Genomic DNA, 16,366 nt, shown 5'->3' on the forward strand with positions numbered 1-16,366 from the left:
TGAGGGCCTGGCTGCTGAGTTGCCTCGGTGGGAGGCTGGTCTTTGAGCAAAGATTTTTTTTTTTTAATTTTTATTTTTTTTGTATTTGCCCTCATCTTCATGAATCCCGTGCCTAAATCCTGGCTCCAGGGAAGGGTATCTGTGCCAGGGAGAGCAGAGCAGAGCTGAACCTCTCGTGTTTGTTGCACAGCAGCATCTCCTGGAGGGGTTTTTGGCTCTGTAGTGTCCTTTTCCAGCAGCAGAGGGAGGCAGGTCCCTGGCTGGTGTCTCTCCTGCTGCTCCATCCCCATCCCCGAGGGAGGGCGTTCACTGGGGTGTGGAGCTGGAGAACACCAGGAAATGAGGGAGCCCTTTGGCTCATGAAGGAGAGTTTATCCCATCCTGCAGAGTGGGATAAACCACGTGGATTTATAGTTCCTGTAGGTGGGCAGCCCTGGCTTTGCACTTAGAGGTGACCAGGATTGATGGATTTTGGGGTTTCCTGTGAAATTACGGAAGGGGTGTTTGGTTCTGAGCTTGTGCAGGTATTGGAAGGAGGGATGAGGCTGCTAAGGTGGAGAGGAAGAGCTGATGTTTGGATTTTGGGGACGTTTGGAAGTGCTTGTGCCATTGGGGATTTTGGGTTTGCCCAGTCCAGCCCCTCACAAGTAATGGTGTTGTTTTTCCTTAAAAAAAACAACTTTTCACTGCCTGGTTTGCTAGGGTGGTTGGGAGTTGTGCATTGTCCTAAAACTCAGACAAGGTGAGATGCAAGAGTGTGATTCCTGACAGACAAAGCAGCCCAGCTTTCCCCTTCCTTGCTCCCTTCTTTTTGTTTAAATCCCACATTTTACAGTCAGCCCTTGCAGGCACCTTCAGCAAGACCTGAGAGGGAGAATCCAGAGTCAGTGCAAGGCCTGGGTGTTCTCCCTGCAGGAGGCACCAAATCCCACAGAGCCAGGAGTGCATCCTGAGCTGGATTTGGTGTGGAATTAATATTAGGGGCACAAACCCACTAATTCTTAATTAATTAATTAATTAATTAAATACCCAGTCAAGCAAAACCTTTCCTTGGGAAGCTGGGCGCTGACAGGGAGCAAATCTTCCTTATTTTGGTGGGCTTTTTATTGGGATTTTTCCCTGACTGTGCCGGGTTCTTTCCTAGTTTATTGATGTAAGGTTCCCCAGGTATCCGAGCTGAGAACCAGGACAGGCCTTTTCCTTTTAAAATCAGAGCAAATAAATAATTTAATTGTGCAAATAACCTGGGGAAGCTGCCTGGGACTGGTCACAGCCCAGCTGGGAGCCCACGGGATGGGCACAGCCTGACCTAAAACTCACATCAGGGCTCATTTTCAAGCAAATAGGTACAATTTTAGCCAATTCTGAGTCTTTTTTTCATTGCAAAAGGCCCTCTGAACAGAGCCCTGTTGTGCTGTGACATTAAAAAACAAAGAGCAAGAGAAACTCCGTGTTTACTTTCCAAACTTTGCGTTTATTTTATAACAGTCCTGTAGCTCAATATGGATATTTTATTTTTTTTCCAACTGGCTGAGTTTGGTGAACTTTGGGTAAACAGGAGGGGGTTAGTCAGCCAGCTGCTTAATTGGCTGATGATATTTTCATTAAGGGAATTAAAAGCACTTGGGTAGAGGTGGGTTAGTGGAGAAATACACAGCTAGAAACAGCTGAGCCCCAGAGCAGCCTGGATGCTGCCTCCCCCCCAAAACTGCCTCCAGCACAGGGAAAACTCATCAGTCACAGACAAAACAAAATCTGCCAAAAATCCTCTCTTTCCTATATATATATATGTTTGTATATAACTGTGTCTCATCAAGCAGGATAAGAAAAAGGAAGTTTTATATTATTTACATCCGCTTCTAGAAAGGGGTGGGAGGGGTTTATTTTTGGCTTTTATTATTAATTATTATTATTGTTATTATTATTAATAATGGGTTTTGCTCTGATGCAGCCCACAAAGCTCCTCTTCCATGCATGCAGCAGAAACCCAGGGTGACATTGCTGTGGTGGGAATGGGAGGGGACACTCAGGAATGGGGAGGGGACACTCAGGGATGGGGATGGGACATCCAGGAGTGGGGATGGGACACTTGGACAGGAATGGGACACTCAGGAATGGGAATGGGACACTCAGGAGTGGGGATGGGACATCCAGGAGTGGGGATGGGACACTTGGACAGGAATGGGATATCCAGGGGTAGGAAAGGGACACTCAGGAGTGGGAATGGGACACTCAGGAGTGGGAATGGGACATCCAGGGACGGGAATGGGACACTCAGGGATGGAGATGAGACACTCAGGAGTGGGAATGGGACACTCAGGGATTGGAAAGGGACACTCGGGGTGGGAATGGGACATCCAGGGCTGGGAATGGGACATCCAGGGGTGGGAATGGGACACTCAGAGGTGGGGATGGGGCATCCAGGAGTGGGGATGGGACACTTGGACAGGAATGGGACACTCAGGAATGGGAATGGGACACTTAGGACTGGGAATGGAACACTCAGGGGTGGGGATGGGACACTCAGGAGTGGGAATGGGACACTCAGGAGTGGGAATGGAACACTCAGGGGTGGGGATGGGACACTCAGGGGTGGGAATGGGACACTCAGGGGTGGGGATGGGACATCGAGGGCTGGGAATGGGATATCCAGGGGTGGGAAAGGGACCTGTCCATCAGTGGCAGCCGCAGGATTTCACCACCATGTTCCGGTGCTTTTTGAGGATGACGTTGTTGTTGCTGTCGTAGTAGAGGACAGAGGTGGCGCTGAGCTTGGTGGGGGCGCAGCACGCCTTGGGCACGGCCTCAGGCTTCATCAGGTGGACCTGGGGGATGGATGGAGCCCGTCAGTGCCAGCAAACGTGGCTCCAGGCAGCAAACCAACCAAAAAGCCCTGGGTGAATGGGGGGATTCTTTCCATCTTTTTGCAAAAATATTTATTCGAAACTCCAGGCAGTCCCTGCCGTGGTTTATATTGGATCAGGGCTCATGGCACTGCGTGGGCCAGGCAGCCCCTTCATTAATTTGGGATTTCAGGGTCCTTTTTCTCACAAAAATAGACAAATGACTAAAAAAACCCCCCATAAATCAGCACAGCACGGGTCAGGCCCTGGTGTGGGCGTGGGGTGCTGGGTGCTGTTCCAACAGAGATTCCCCACCCCAAACTTAAACCCTCAAGTCCACAACAGCTCTGTGACCAGGACTCCACTCTGGGATGGCTTTTCCCTGCTGGGGACAGGCGTTATCCCGGGGTTTTCCTGCTGGGCAGGGCTGGAGGAGGCTGGCAGGACACAGGAGCCCTGGTGGCTGCCCCGACATGTGCGATTCATTTAGAGCAGGGGCAGCCGAGCTCTCCCAGCTCGGAAGTCCGGTGTTTTTGCTGTCCAACCCTGCTATTTGCAGCTCAGGCTGGGGCTGGCACGGCTCCACAGCCGCCTTTGCCCTGGCTCTTCCCAGAAGGGCCGGATCCAGGTGATTCACATCCTGCCCCAACAGCTCCGTTTTGGGAACAGCGCTGGGTTTGGGGGTGATGGGTGGGTGTAGGGGGAAAAAAAGAGCCCCTCCCTGGATGGTTCCCAGCCCCTGGAAGTTTTGTTAATGTCAAAATTAACCCCAGCCAGGCGACACCTTCAAAGGCTGGGCCGAGGGCTCGGCGCTCCCTGTAATTAACCGCGAGCACCGGAGCCGGGGTGGCTCTGCCATTGGGAAACCAAACACTCACAGGGCAGGAAATTCCAGAAATTAAAGCTCTGGCTGGGATGTGGGGTGGGTTTGGGAAAAAAAACAAACCCAAGGCATTAAAGCTTTTCTTGCTGGGAATATGCTGAGCCCAACGTTTGGGTGCTGGGGCTGTGGGTAAACCCTCAGGAACAGCTGGAGAGGAGGATGCAGGGATGGCAATGAGACTTTTTTGGGGGGGCTCTGGTGTGCCCTGGGCTTGTGTCTGCTCCTCAGCTCATTGCCAGGGCAGAGGGATCATTAATCTGCCAGAAATCATCAGTTTTGCCCCAACTGCTGTGAAACTGGAGCAGTCAGGAAATGAAGAGGTGAGGGAGCTCTGGGATGACAAAATCCTGCTTCTGGATGAGGATGAGGGACAGAGCTTTGTGCCCTCGCTCTGGGTCTCTCCATGAATGCCTTGAAATTCCGTATTGGAACCTCCTGTGAGCCTGTGGTGGGGACCAGCCTGTGAGCAGCCATCCAGATGTGTGAGGGCCCACCTGGATGGGCATGAACCCACCCAGATGTGCATGAACCCACCCAGATGGGCGTGCACCCACCCAGATGTGCATGAACCCACCCAGATGGGCATTCACCCACTAATTCCTTATTTCCATCAGGAGCCCACCTGCACCTTCCCACCTGAACACCCCGAACCCAGCCGTGCTCATCCCAAAAATCCCAGCTCTTCCTCAGGACCTGAGTGCTCCCCAGGGCCCTGGGTGTCCCCCCAGGGCTGCCCTGGTGGGCTGCACTGACCAGGGACTGCAGGATGGCGTGGTTGGTGGCGTTCATGCACGAGTCCAGTGGGAATGCACACTCCCCCTCGCAGTAGTAGGCTGAGTATCCCTGTGGAGCAATCACCCAGTCCTGCAAAAATTTAAAAAAAATGGGATTACATCAAGGGTTTCACCCTTCTGTGCCCCCTCATCCATTCCCCGCCTGCATAAACAGCTCAGCAAGGGTTTATTTTGGTTTTTTGGATCGGGCATGAGTTTGTTCGGGGTCACCGCTGGGGTTTGGGGTTGTGGCAGTTCCTGTTTGCCTTCCCAGCTCCTGGGGTGGTTCCATGGGCAGGAGAATCCAGCCTGGGAGGGAGCCCAGGGTGGGGGAATGGAATGATAGGGGTTTTTTGGGTTTTTTTTTTTTTTTGGTCATTTACTTCTCCCAGCAGACAAGTACCAGCCAGCCAAGGTCCTGGAAGCTGACGTAGAGCTCGTGGCGCCGGCAGACCTGCCGCCCATCCGCGGGGTGCACGTCATCTGTGGGAAAAGGGGACCGGGGTTTCAGCCCTGGAGTTCCCCCTCAGAGGTGGGATTCAGCCCCTGGGATTGGGATTGGCCCAGGAGAGCCAAAGGAGAGGAGCCTTTGTCTCTGCACAAAGGGAAAAGCAGCTCCAGACTGGCCTATGAATTGGTATTCCAATATAGGGATGAAGGAATTCAGCCTTGGAAGGGCTAAACCCCAGCTTTGCTCACTTTGGGGGTTTCCCAAACTCAGGCCTTCCTGCTCCCCTCCTGCCTGAGCTTTCTGGAGCTGTGACACCTTCCCAGGGCTCCAAAGCCAAGGGCAATGAGGCAAAAATTCCAATATTCAGTAATCCTGACACGCTCACAAAGCACCATTTCCTTGAGGGCATCCAACCCAAACCCTCTCTGCACCTCCCAAACTGCAAAAACCTCCACCCCTAAAACCTCAGAACTTTTTTTGCTCTGTTTCCCTCGGGCCAAAAAAATTGGGATTTCGAGGTGCTGACAAGCAGAGCCTCGTGCTTTCCATAGGGACATCCCTCCTCCTCCTGCAGGAAACACCTTACCAAAAATTCCTGGGAGCTTGTTTGGGTGGGGGAGGTCGTTGGATTTCTTGTGCTGTCGCCTCCTCTGGGGTTTGGCTGCTCGTGTGACACGGGAGGGGCTGGGGCTGGCCCGGAAAAATGTCACCATGAAGGGCTGCTTGGAGCGGGGTCCCCTGCGCCCCAGGAGCCCGGCTGAGCCCGGATCCACGCTGTGCCCTGCAGGGACAGGACCATCTTTGGGGTCTGGCCTCAAATAGAACTCGTTTGGTTAAAGCAGAGATGAAAAACACAGGAAATTTGCAGCAGGAGATGTGGTTTGGGCACGCCAAGGGGTTGGAGCCTCCTGTTCCGGCGTGAAATGGTCGCAGGGGGTTATTCAGGGATGAAAAGTGATTTTGTCCTTCACCCCAAGGAATGGATGGGGCTGTGGTTCCTCCTCCCATGGAAGAGGAGCTGCTCTCTGTGTGCCTTCCCACCTGGAAAAGGCACTGCTGGAGCAGATTTAATCCCATGGGGAAAAGAGGGTTAATCCTCTGCCCCACACACAGAGGATCCCTCCAGGTAAGGAGTTCATTAACTATTAATGAGGTTAATTACAGTCCACGCCATCAGAACCTGCAAACCCAGACTGCTGGCACCCATCAGAGCTGGAGATTTAAAATTGCACTGAGATCAACCCCCCAGCACATCCACAGGACTCCAATTCCTGGGAGTTTGTCCCCAAACGCTGCAGGGAGGTCGGGCAGGCTCACCATCATCTGTCTCCACGTAGAGCCGCAGCCCCAGGGTGTATTTCTGCTCCACTGACCAGTGGTTGCTGGCAGCTGTGACATCAAACACCAGCCAGCCCTCTGTCCCAGCACGCAGGTCCTGCACATCCAGCAGGAACAGGTCGGATTCCCTGCGGGAACAGGGGGAAAGGAGCAGGTGAGTAACAGCGCCCAAAGGGCCGCAGCAGGAGGGATGATGAATGGGAATGACTCCTGGGAGCTGTGCCTGGGCAGATCCCGGCTCTTGGGCGCTGGACACCACGGGGGTGTCCTGGGAAAAGCTCCCTCCCTGCCCAGGCGCAGATCCAGGGTGTGGCACCGCCCTGGGGAAGGTGTGGGAGCAGCCGGACACGGCGGTGCCGCTGTGGGTGGGGTGGGGAGGGAAAGCCTGGAGCTGGTCCCCATTCCTGCCTCCATCTTCATCCCAGTTCCCATCCCCTTCATTTCCATACCCATCACCCCATTCCCCTCTTCTTCAGCACCATTCCCATTGCCTTCATTTGCATTCCCATTCCCATCTTCATTCCTGTACCCACACCCATTCCCATCATCTTCATCCCCCCCATCCCCATCATCTTCATTTCCATCCCCATCACCCCATTCCCTTCTCCTTGAGTTCCATTCCCATTCCCATCTTCTTCATTCCCTTACCCATTCACATTTTCATTCCCACACCCTTTCCCACCCCCATCACCTTCATCCTCACCCCCATCCCCATCATCTTCATTCCCTTCCCATCTCCTTCATTCCCACCTTCATCCTCATCCCCATTCCCATCATCTTCATTCCTATCCGCCTCTCTTCCTTCTCTTCTCATTCCCAACCCTCACCCTCACCTTCCCCTTCCCTATTCTCACTATATTTTACCCCCCCCCCTTCACTCCCTCCCTCTTTCCTCTCCTCACCCCCATCCCATCACTTCATTCCTACCCCACCCCCCCTCTCCCTTCATTCCCAAACCCTTTTCCACCCCATCACCTTCATCGTCACCCCCATTCCCATATTCTTCATTCCTATACCCGTTCCCTTACCATCTCCTTCATTCCCACCCCCATCACCTTCATCCTCACCCCCATTCCCATCATCTTCATTTCCATCCCCATTCCCTTCCCATCTCCTTCATTCCCACCTTCATCCTCATCCCCATTCCTATCATCTTCATTCCTATACCCGCTCCCTTCCCATCTCCTTCATTCCCAAACCCTTTTCCACCCCATCACCTTCATCGTCACCCCCATTCCCATCATCTTCATTTCCATCCCCATTCCCTTCCCATCTCCTTCATTCCCACCCCCATCACCTTCATCCTCACCCCCATTCCCCTCCCCATCACCCCACACCATTTTCTCCACACCGTCCCCACTCCCCCTGCCTCCATCCCCACTCCCACCCTCCTCATCCTCATTCCCAGCCCTTTTCCTGCCCCCCCCCCGGCCTTTCCCAGCCCCTGACCTGTTGGAATGCTGGGCAGCCACCTCGTAGATGCTGACGTGGAGGCTGCTGTTGCCGTGCCTGGGGACGCCCCGGGATTTGTAGATGCGGAACTCGGCGGCCGTCACGGCCTCTCCCGCCGGCACCTGGGTCAGGTCGAACCTGAACTCCTTCCAGTAGGGCTTGGGGGACAAAAGATCCCTGTCCTGCTCCACTGAGGAGAAAAAAAGGGCTCAGGGATGGCTGAGACAAGCCTAGAACCTCCCCACTGAACCCCACCAAGTGGATGTTGGGGATAAACCCGCTGGTTTTGAGTTGCTCGCCCTTGGTTGGAAGTTCCCATCTCCTGAGGGTTTGGATCTGGATCAGCCTCCCCTATTTCTGCGATTTATTTTGGTGTAAACCCACCAGCTTTCCCTCCCAGCCCTCTTCCTTTATTATTAATTAAAATAAAAATAAAATTAAAAGCGCAAATGCTGGCTATGGGAGGAGCACAGAGAACGTGCTGGGCTTTAGGGGCTGCAGCCTTCTGTGGTTCATCAAAAAGTGAAAAACACACACACAAAAAATGAGGTTTTGGGGCTCAGCAGGACCATCTCGAGCAGGAATTGAGGTTTTCCAAACTTTTCTTGCAGCAGACAAGCCCAGGGCTCATCAGGGCCATCACTGGATATTACAAGTCCACAAGTAAAGATTTGTCCTTAATTAAAAATTTATCCACAAATAAAAATTGTTAACCTGTGTGTTTTTGGGGAGCTGGGGGGGGAATTATCAGGTCACTGCTCTGTAAAAAAATCCCTCCCTTTTTCCTGAAAACCCCTTATTTCTCCATCACGCTGGGACAGGAAAAATCTGATTTTATTTTGTTCATCCATAACGAATAAACCTTCCTTTCTCTATGGTAATGCAGCCCCCACAGTTTTGCTAATGTGCAATTATTTGCTTCAAATTGTTCTTTAAAAATACCCCAATCTTCCTGGTCTGAGTATAATTAAAGTTTATGATTAAATATGATTCAATGTGACTAAAGCTTCTCCTGCTTCGGGCACAAAAGCAACGTAACCTTGCGCTTACTTTTAAAACTAAACCAAATAATTAACTAAATAAAACATAAATATTTAAAACGCATTTTTTAACCAATTCCAGGGGGGAAATATTCCAAATTTAATCCACCATAAGCTTGCCATTCCCATATATATAATTTTATATAAAGTTTATGATTAAATATGATTCAATGTGACTAAAGCTTCTCCTGCTTCAGGCACAAAAACAATGCAACCCAGCGCTTACTTTTAAATCTTAAACAAATAATTAAATAAATTAAAAAATTAGTTTTTTTAACCAGTTCCAGGGAGGAAATATTCCAAATTTAATCCACCATAAGCTTGCCATTCCCATATATATTTTTATATATATATAAAGTTTATGATTGAATCATATTTCATGTGACTAAAGCTTCTCCTGCTTTGGGTGCAAACGTAAACCTGGCACTTACTTTTAAAACTAAAACTAAATCAAAAATAAACATTTAAAATGCATTTTTTAACCAGTTCTAGGGAGGAAATATTCCAAATTTAATCCACCATAAGCTTGCCATTCTCATATATATAAAAAAAAAATATATATTTTTATATAAATATATTAAAAATATATAAATATATAAAGTATATTATAATATATAAAATTAAGATATATTTTAATATAATATTAAGTATAAATATATGAAATTATAGATATAAATATAGAAATAAATTAAAATATATAAATACATATTTATATATGATATAGTATAATATATTTATTTATGTATTTATATATAATTTTATATATCTAAATTAGATTATATAAATATATATTATTTTTATATATTATATGTATATTTTTATTTATATATATATTTATATATATATATTTATATATTTATATATATTATATATATTTTTATATATATATTATATATATATAATATATATATTTTATATATATATATAATATATATATTATATATATATTTTTTATATATATATATTTATATATATATATATACACACATATATTTGGAGAGAGTAATGCATCTCCAAACCTCCAAACCCAACCTCAAGATTTTACTTACATACACACAAGTTTTTTTTTTTTTCTTTTTTTTTTTTTTTTTTTGCCCCCTTTTTTCTTTTTTTTTTAATTTCGTTTTGTTTTTCAAATCCCACATTCCCTGCAGCTCCTGGCCTCACCACAAGCTGTGTTATAAAAAGAGCCCGGGGCCGGGCGGGCAGGGCGGATGCGGAGAGCGCTTCCTGCCCTGGCAGGGTGGTTGCCAGCTGGGCAGGAGGATGAGGAGGATGCTGCGGGCACCTGACCCAACCCCTGCCCCCCTCGGGGGGCACACAGAGCCCCCCAAACCCTCTGCAGTCCCTCGGGCTCTTCTCTCTTTTCCATTTCTTCCACCATCCCATCCTGGGGGGGTTTTATTCTCCTGGATTTTTGGTGCTGCCAAAGCTGCTGTGGCTCATAAAAATCTTTCAATTCCCCCCAAAATACGAGCAGAGTGATCACCTCTGGGTTTTAGCACTGATAATCCCCCTGTGAGTGTCCCACACCAGTCCAGGGGACACTCAGACACAGAGTGGGGTCCCCTTGTGTGTTTTTGGTCACTTTGCTCCAAAATCTTCGGCTGTAGCTGCACCCTCACCCAGGGATGGGCAGAAGGATTTTTTTGTCAGAGCCACAGAGGTCACAGAGACCTCACACCAGATAAAAAAGCCCAAAAGGTGATTTTTGTCCCTAGAGAAGAGTGAAAGCCTCTGCTAATTTTTTTTTTTTAATGAAAACTTCCTTTTGGTATGGAGGTGATGGGGGGGTCCAGGGGTGAAGGCAGAGGAGGGGATTTGGTGGGAGGGGAGCCCAGGGACACCTTGACAGCAGGAGAAATGCAAAAATTAGCTGAGCTGCAATTAGCTGAGCTCCTTGATGAACCAAATAAGCTGGATCTGTTTGGGATGCAATCCTGGGAGGAATCCCTGAATTCTCTGCTGCTCAGGGAGGAAAAAGGGAACCCCTTTGGAGGGGGAGGACTGAGCCTGTGCCACCACTGGTGCACAAACAGCAGCTTGGAGCCCCCCAAACAGGAATTTTGGAGCAGTTTGGAGTTTTTGGAGAGGGCTCAACACCCCCGTGTTCGCTGCTAAAATCCAAATTGCTGTGAAATGAGAGCCCTGCAGTCCCCCCCGAGCACCCAGCAGAGCTGTGGGTGCTCAGATGCTGCTGGGGGTGTGCTGGAGGTGCCCCCCCTGTGGTTTGGGGAGCCCAGGGTGCCTGGGAACCTGCCCCTGCTCCGGCTTGACTCAGCCACACCGCCAACCCTCAATTATCTGTGGGTGGATGATCCGGATTGCAGAGGAGAGGCACTAAAAAGCCCAACCCAAGCGCTTTGCTCTCCTTTCCCCCTCCTTTGGCATCATCCCCAGGAGCTGCTGCACCTTCCCCCCAAAGCTGAGCGCCCCCTCTGTGCTCCCATCACCCCCAAAAAATAATCTAAAAATTATTAAAAAGCGATATAAACAGCCTTGGGGCCGTTCCACTGGCAGGGGATGCCCAGCTCCATCTCAGCTGAGCCTCCTCCCAATCCCTGAGCATTCCCAGATCTCTTCCCAGATCCCACCCTTCCCTTCCTCCTGCTCCCCAGGTTATTCTTAGCTGCACGTTTTTCCTTCTATAAACTTCTACCAACTGTGCATCAGTCGTAATTACCGGGCCTGGCTGCTCCCCGTGGGTCCCCACGATCATTTCAGACACCAAATTAAAAGGAAATGCCAGGATATTCAACCACATCAAGTGCTCTGCATCCTAAAATAGGTTTAAAGGAGATGCAGGAAAGATGCTGTCCTTTGCTAGCAAGCAGGGAAAAAAAAAAAAAAGCTCTGGAGGCTTTCTGAAGTAGGGAGGGATTTAGGAGTTATCCCAACACGTCCTGAGTCCCAGTTTGCTTCCTCCATCCTCCTGGGGTGAGCACTGGGAGCTCAGCCAGGGGCACCCTGTCCCAGGTGGATCCCAGGATTTATTTGGGAAGCTTTTCCCATTCAATCACACACAGAGGGTCCATAGAGAGCACTGACACCTTGGCACAGGCTGCCCCCAGGAGAGGAGGCTCAAGCGGCTGCAAAATGAAGCCAGGGCTGGGAAAATCCTGACAGCAGCAGGATTTCAGTGGTAAATGTGTGGGGTGAGGGCAGTGGGTGATGAAGTTCCAGTCTGGAGTGGAGCAGCACTTCCCAACTCCTAAAATTCAATTAAAGAGGCCGCCCTGAGCTCCCACCCCACACTTGGGGTGCCTGGGGGGCTGTGGCTGGATTTGCCAAGGTGTCCTGGGTTCCTCTGCAGAGCTCCCTGGATTTTCCAGGAAGATGTTTTGGCTGTGGGCACATCTGAAACAGCCACGGGGGAATCACAGGCTGCTTTGGGTTGGGGGGAACCTTAAAGATCATCTAATTCCACCCCCTTGCCATGGGACACCCATAAACCAGGAGCCAACATGGAAAGGGGATGTGTGTGCTGTGGTGCCCTGGGGGGCTCGGGAACGCTGTGAGCCCTCACCCCCTTCCCATTCCACATCTCCCTGCTCCACAATTACACCCTGCCCGTATCCGTGGCTCGCAGCTGAGGAGAAATCCCAAAGCCCATGCTCACCCCGGGCTTACAAACCCAACACCCCGCCGGGTGCTGCGGGCAGGGCGCAGAAACAGCACGGAGCGGGAGGAGCAGCAGGGGTGGGGTGGGATGGGCAGATCCAACATCCCCGAACGCAGCCGGGGCTGCCCCTGTCCCCGAACCGGGCCCTGTTTGTGCTCCAGGGATTTTTGTCACTCGCCCTTCCCAGGAGCAAGGAGCGCCTCGGGACCGGCTCACACAGCTCCAAAGAGGTCCGAGTGCCCAATGGGGCACAGACTTTACCCCATTTGCATGTCCCATCAGGATAATTGTGCAGCTAATTATGTATGCAAATGAGAGCTGGCCTTCTCCCACCAAAAAAAAAAAAAACCAACAAAAAACCAACTCCTTATTTAATTAACATGAAGGGGCTGAGGAAGCCGCAGAAATCAAAGCCATTCAAATGGAAGGCTGGAGCTGGGCTCCACAGCTCTCCTGGCTACTCCAGGAGCACTGGGAAGGGCAGCAGTGCCCCTCCCAAACTGAGCATCCCACCGTGGCTGCCATCAGACCTGACCAGTTTAAAGCCCTTTTTTGGTGCTTGGGTGTTGTCCCAAGTGCTGAGGGGATTTGGTGTTTCAGTTTTTGCCTCCATCACGCTCAGCTTTCCCAGGACGCTGAACTCCACCAGTTCCCTCAGGGCTCTGGGTGCGGGGTGCCTGCGCCTGTGGGCACCCCAAGCGCCTGGGTCCGTGCCAGGGAGACTCCTCACACCCACACGTGGTACAGGGGGTGTAGGAAGGAGTGGGAGACACCTCCACAGCCCCTGCCTCGCCTAAACCTCCTCCCAAGGGTGCAGATCCCCCTCCCTGCCTCCCATCTCCAGGGAGGGATTCTTCCCATCCTCAAAGGTTGTGTGGGGTTTTGTGCTTGGGGCACCCAAACACCCCTTAAAGCAACGAGCAGGGGCAGGGAAAAGCTCCATATCCGAACTCCTGGTCTGCAAATCCCGCTGAGTTCAGCCCTGGGAGAGGATTTATCCCATCCCGAGTGTTTGTGGCTGGGATTAGCTGTGCTGCTTGGAAATACGAGGGATGCTGGAGCCTGGTGAGCAGCCGGACGGGATCCCAGCACTAATTAGCAGCCTGGAGGATTTTATCTGGAGCCGTGATTCAGTGTCCCACCGAGGGTCACCCTGCTGCTGGCACCAGAGCCGATGTCCCGCCTGCCCCCAGCCCCGTTCGTTGCCCACCTTGCGCCCGCTGAAACGGGGACAGCGGGGTGGAGGAGCCTCCCTCGGCTCCTTCTTGCTGCAGGACATTCCCCGTCTCCATTTCCCCTTTTTAAGCGGAGCTGGGATTCATCCCGGCCACTTTCACCCCGCCACCGTGTCCCTCACGGCCACCGTGTCCCTCACCGCCTCTCCCCCGTTACTGAGCTCAACTTTGGGCAAAAAAGTTCCTTATTTGAACAAGGACTGAGAAACCACCCCGAAGGATGCTCGGAGCTGCCGGTACCACGGTCACGGACCAGGAGTTGGGCTTGGGCTCAGCTCAGCCCCGTGCCCGTCCCGCCGGGGCTGTCCCCGGTGTCCCCTCGGTGCTTTCCCGGCTCCGCCGCCGCCTCCTCGCCGGTCCTGCCCGTCCCCTCCTGCCTGCTTTGATCCCCCCGGTCCCTCCGTGAGCCCCGGTCCTCTCCGGTCCCGCCTAAACCACCCGGATCATCCCCGTGCGCTCCGATCCTCCCGGTCCTGTCAAAACCGCGGAGATCTTGCCCGCACATCCCGGTACCCTCGGTGAGCCCCGGTGTGCTCCGATCGCCCCGGTGTCTCCGGTCCTGCCAAAACCTCCGGGATCCTGCCCGCACATCCCGGTACCACCGGTATCCCCCGGTGCGCTCAGGTCCTCCCGGTACCCCCCGCTCCTCCCGGTGCCCCGCACATTTCGGTACCACCGGTGCTCCCCGGTCCTCCCGGTGCCCCGCGCCGGTTCTCACCCATATTCACGAGGCTGACCACGGTGTCTGCGCGGCTCACGACGCTGCCGGGCGGGGGGCTCTGCGTGCTGAGCCCGGTGAGCACCGGCCGCGACACCGCCGCTTCCTCGCCCTCCTCCTCCTCCTCGCCGGCCACGGCGTGGTACAGATCGAGCATGAAGAGCGGCGCGGCGGCGGCGGGGACGCGGGCGGGGGCGCGGGGCCGGGGCCGGCCGGGCAGTCCCAGCACGGCCAGGATCTCCCGCTGCACGTCCCGCCGCTCGCCGCCGCTCAGCCGCCGCTGCGGGACCCCGGCGGCGTGGAGCCGGCGGCGGAGGACGCTGCCGGTGCCCAGCTGGCACAGCACGGCCGCCACCCAGAGCAGCGCCACGGCCCCACGCCGCCCCCCGCCCGCCCCGCGCCCCATGGCACCGCCGGGACCCCCGCCCGCCCCGTGCGGAGCGGCCCCGGGCACCGGCACGGCCCCGGCGCCGGCCCCGGCCCGCCCCGGCGGGGAGAGGGAAAGGGACGGTCCCTGCAGCGGCACCGCCCCGGCCCTCCCCGCCCGGTGGCTGCGGGGCACGGGGAGCATCGCTGGGCATGAGAAGCGGCAGGAAACCAAAGCCGCGGAGACACAAATTCATGGGAACCCATCCCTGGGGATGCTTGTCCTCCTGGGTAGCCAAAGCCGTGGAGACCCAAATTCATGGGAACCCATCCCTGGGGATGGTTATCCTGGTGGGCACCCAAAGCCCTGGGTTCCCACCTCACCCACACCCAAAACCATCCCTAGGGATGCTCCTGCTCGTGGGTGCACAAATGCATGGAGATCCATTCCCAGGGATGCTCACCCCATGGGCACCCACCTCTGAGGAGGCTCCCCCTTGTAGGCAACCAAACCCAGGAGGACCCACCCTCATTGGCACCCAAATCCATAAATACTCACACCTGGGGATACTGACCCTTGTGGGAAACCTAACCCAGGGGTACCCACCCACACTGGCACCCAAATCCATGAATATTCACACCTGGGGACACTCATCCATCTGGGCATCCACTCCCAAGGGCAGCCAAACCCTTGGACACCCCCTTGCATCCCTTCCCCACCCCAGCCTCACCCACCCACCTGGACCGTTTAATTTTGGGGCTGGGTGGTTCCCTGCTCCATCCCACAAGAAAACCTGGGTGCAAACACCCCCTGACTCCCACAGCCACTGCCTTCCCCCCACATGGGATAAGCAGCTCCAGCTCATCCTGACAAAGCTAACACTGGGGAATAAAGCAGGAGGCAAGATTGTTTATTACCGCAAGCAATTTTAATACAAAAATGTGTCTGGTTCTTTTAAACAATTCATTGGTAGAGCTTCGGTTTTGCCTCAATTTGAAACCAATTGAGAGAATCACACAGCAACACGGTCAGAGCCGGAGAGGAACAATATTTAATAAATACAGGAGCTGTGCAGAGCCCTCGTCTCCTGGTCACTTGGTCAGTTGGATTTTATTACAAAGAAAAAGGAGCGTACAAAAGCGAGACAGGACTTGCAGCGAGTGTGCTGGTGAGACTCATTTCAAGGACAAGCAACTGTGCGTGTAAGTCCAGATTTCTCCTAGGAGCAGAGTTCACATCAATCTCAGCCTGGCTGGAAGTGGAATGACCAGTTAAATAATAAATAGGAAAACAAAGAGATGCAGATAAAACAGTGATTGTGTAAGGAACACCTCGGGGCGGGCTGGTTAAGCCATCAATGCAGAAGATTCCTTGATTTTGGAGGGCCCACCACCTCTAAGGGATGCATCCCAGTGATCCAGACCTGCAATCCCACCCCGAATCCTCTGGTGTGAAGCTCCGCCTCAAACCCCTCCCCAAACCCTTCACCCTCGGTTTGTTCTTTAAAAACAAAGTTGTCAGGACAGTATTTTCAAGACAGCAAAATTGTCACGGCCTTTGCTGTAGTGTGTGCAAATTTTATTAAAGTCAAACTCCGCTTTCTTCAGATAAAACCACATAGCTTTAAAAAAAATGGAAACATAA

General features: G+C 52.5%; 1 protein-coding gene across 1 annotated transcript; it reads right to left on the minus strand.

Moving 5' to 3' along the window:
- Positions 1-2,590: 2,590 nt before the first annotated feature.
- On the minus strand, positions 2,591-14,761 carry LOC115912851 (bone morphogenetic protein 8B-like). Its single transcript, XM_030964623.1, has 7 exons — positions 14,356-14,761; positions 7,738-7,930; positions 6,268-6,416; positions 5,537-5,731; positions 4,903-4,982; positions 4,480-4,590; positions 2,591-2,825 (listed from the first exon to the last, which is right to left on the minus strand). Exons 1-7 carry the CDS (start codon positions 14,759-14,761, stop codon positions 2,676-2,678), a joined length of 1,284 nt encoding a protein of 427 aa, XP_030820483.1. The 3' UTR covers positions 2,591-2,675.
- Positions 14,762-16,366: the final 1,605 nt, after the last annotated feature.

This window comes from Camarhynchus parvulus, chromosome 23 (assembly GCF_901933205.1).
Source record: "Camarhynchus parvulus chromosome 23, STF_HiC, whole genome shotgun sequence".
NCBI lineage: Eukaryota > Metazoa > Chordata > Aves > Passeriformes > Thraupidae > Camarhynchus > Camarhynchus parvulus.

What these genes read in the sequence shown, in the direction of transcription:
- LOC115912851 (XM_030964623.1), bottom strand. Translation starts at nt 14,761, where the DNA reads ATGGGGCGCGGGGCGGGCGGGGGGCGGCGTGGGGCCGTGGCGCTGCTC. An exon ending in GCTGCCCAGCATTCCAACAG is followed by an intron (nt 6,417 to 7,737) that starts GTCAGGGGCTGG and finishes CTGTTCCCGCAG; the next exon opens with GGAATCCGACCTGTTCCTGC. An exon ending in ACGCCATCCTGCAGTCCCTG is followed by an intron (nt 2,826 to 4,479) that starts GTCAGTGCAGCC and finishes TCCATCCCCCAG; the next exon opens with GTCCACCTGATGAAGCCTGA.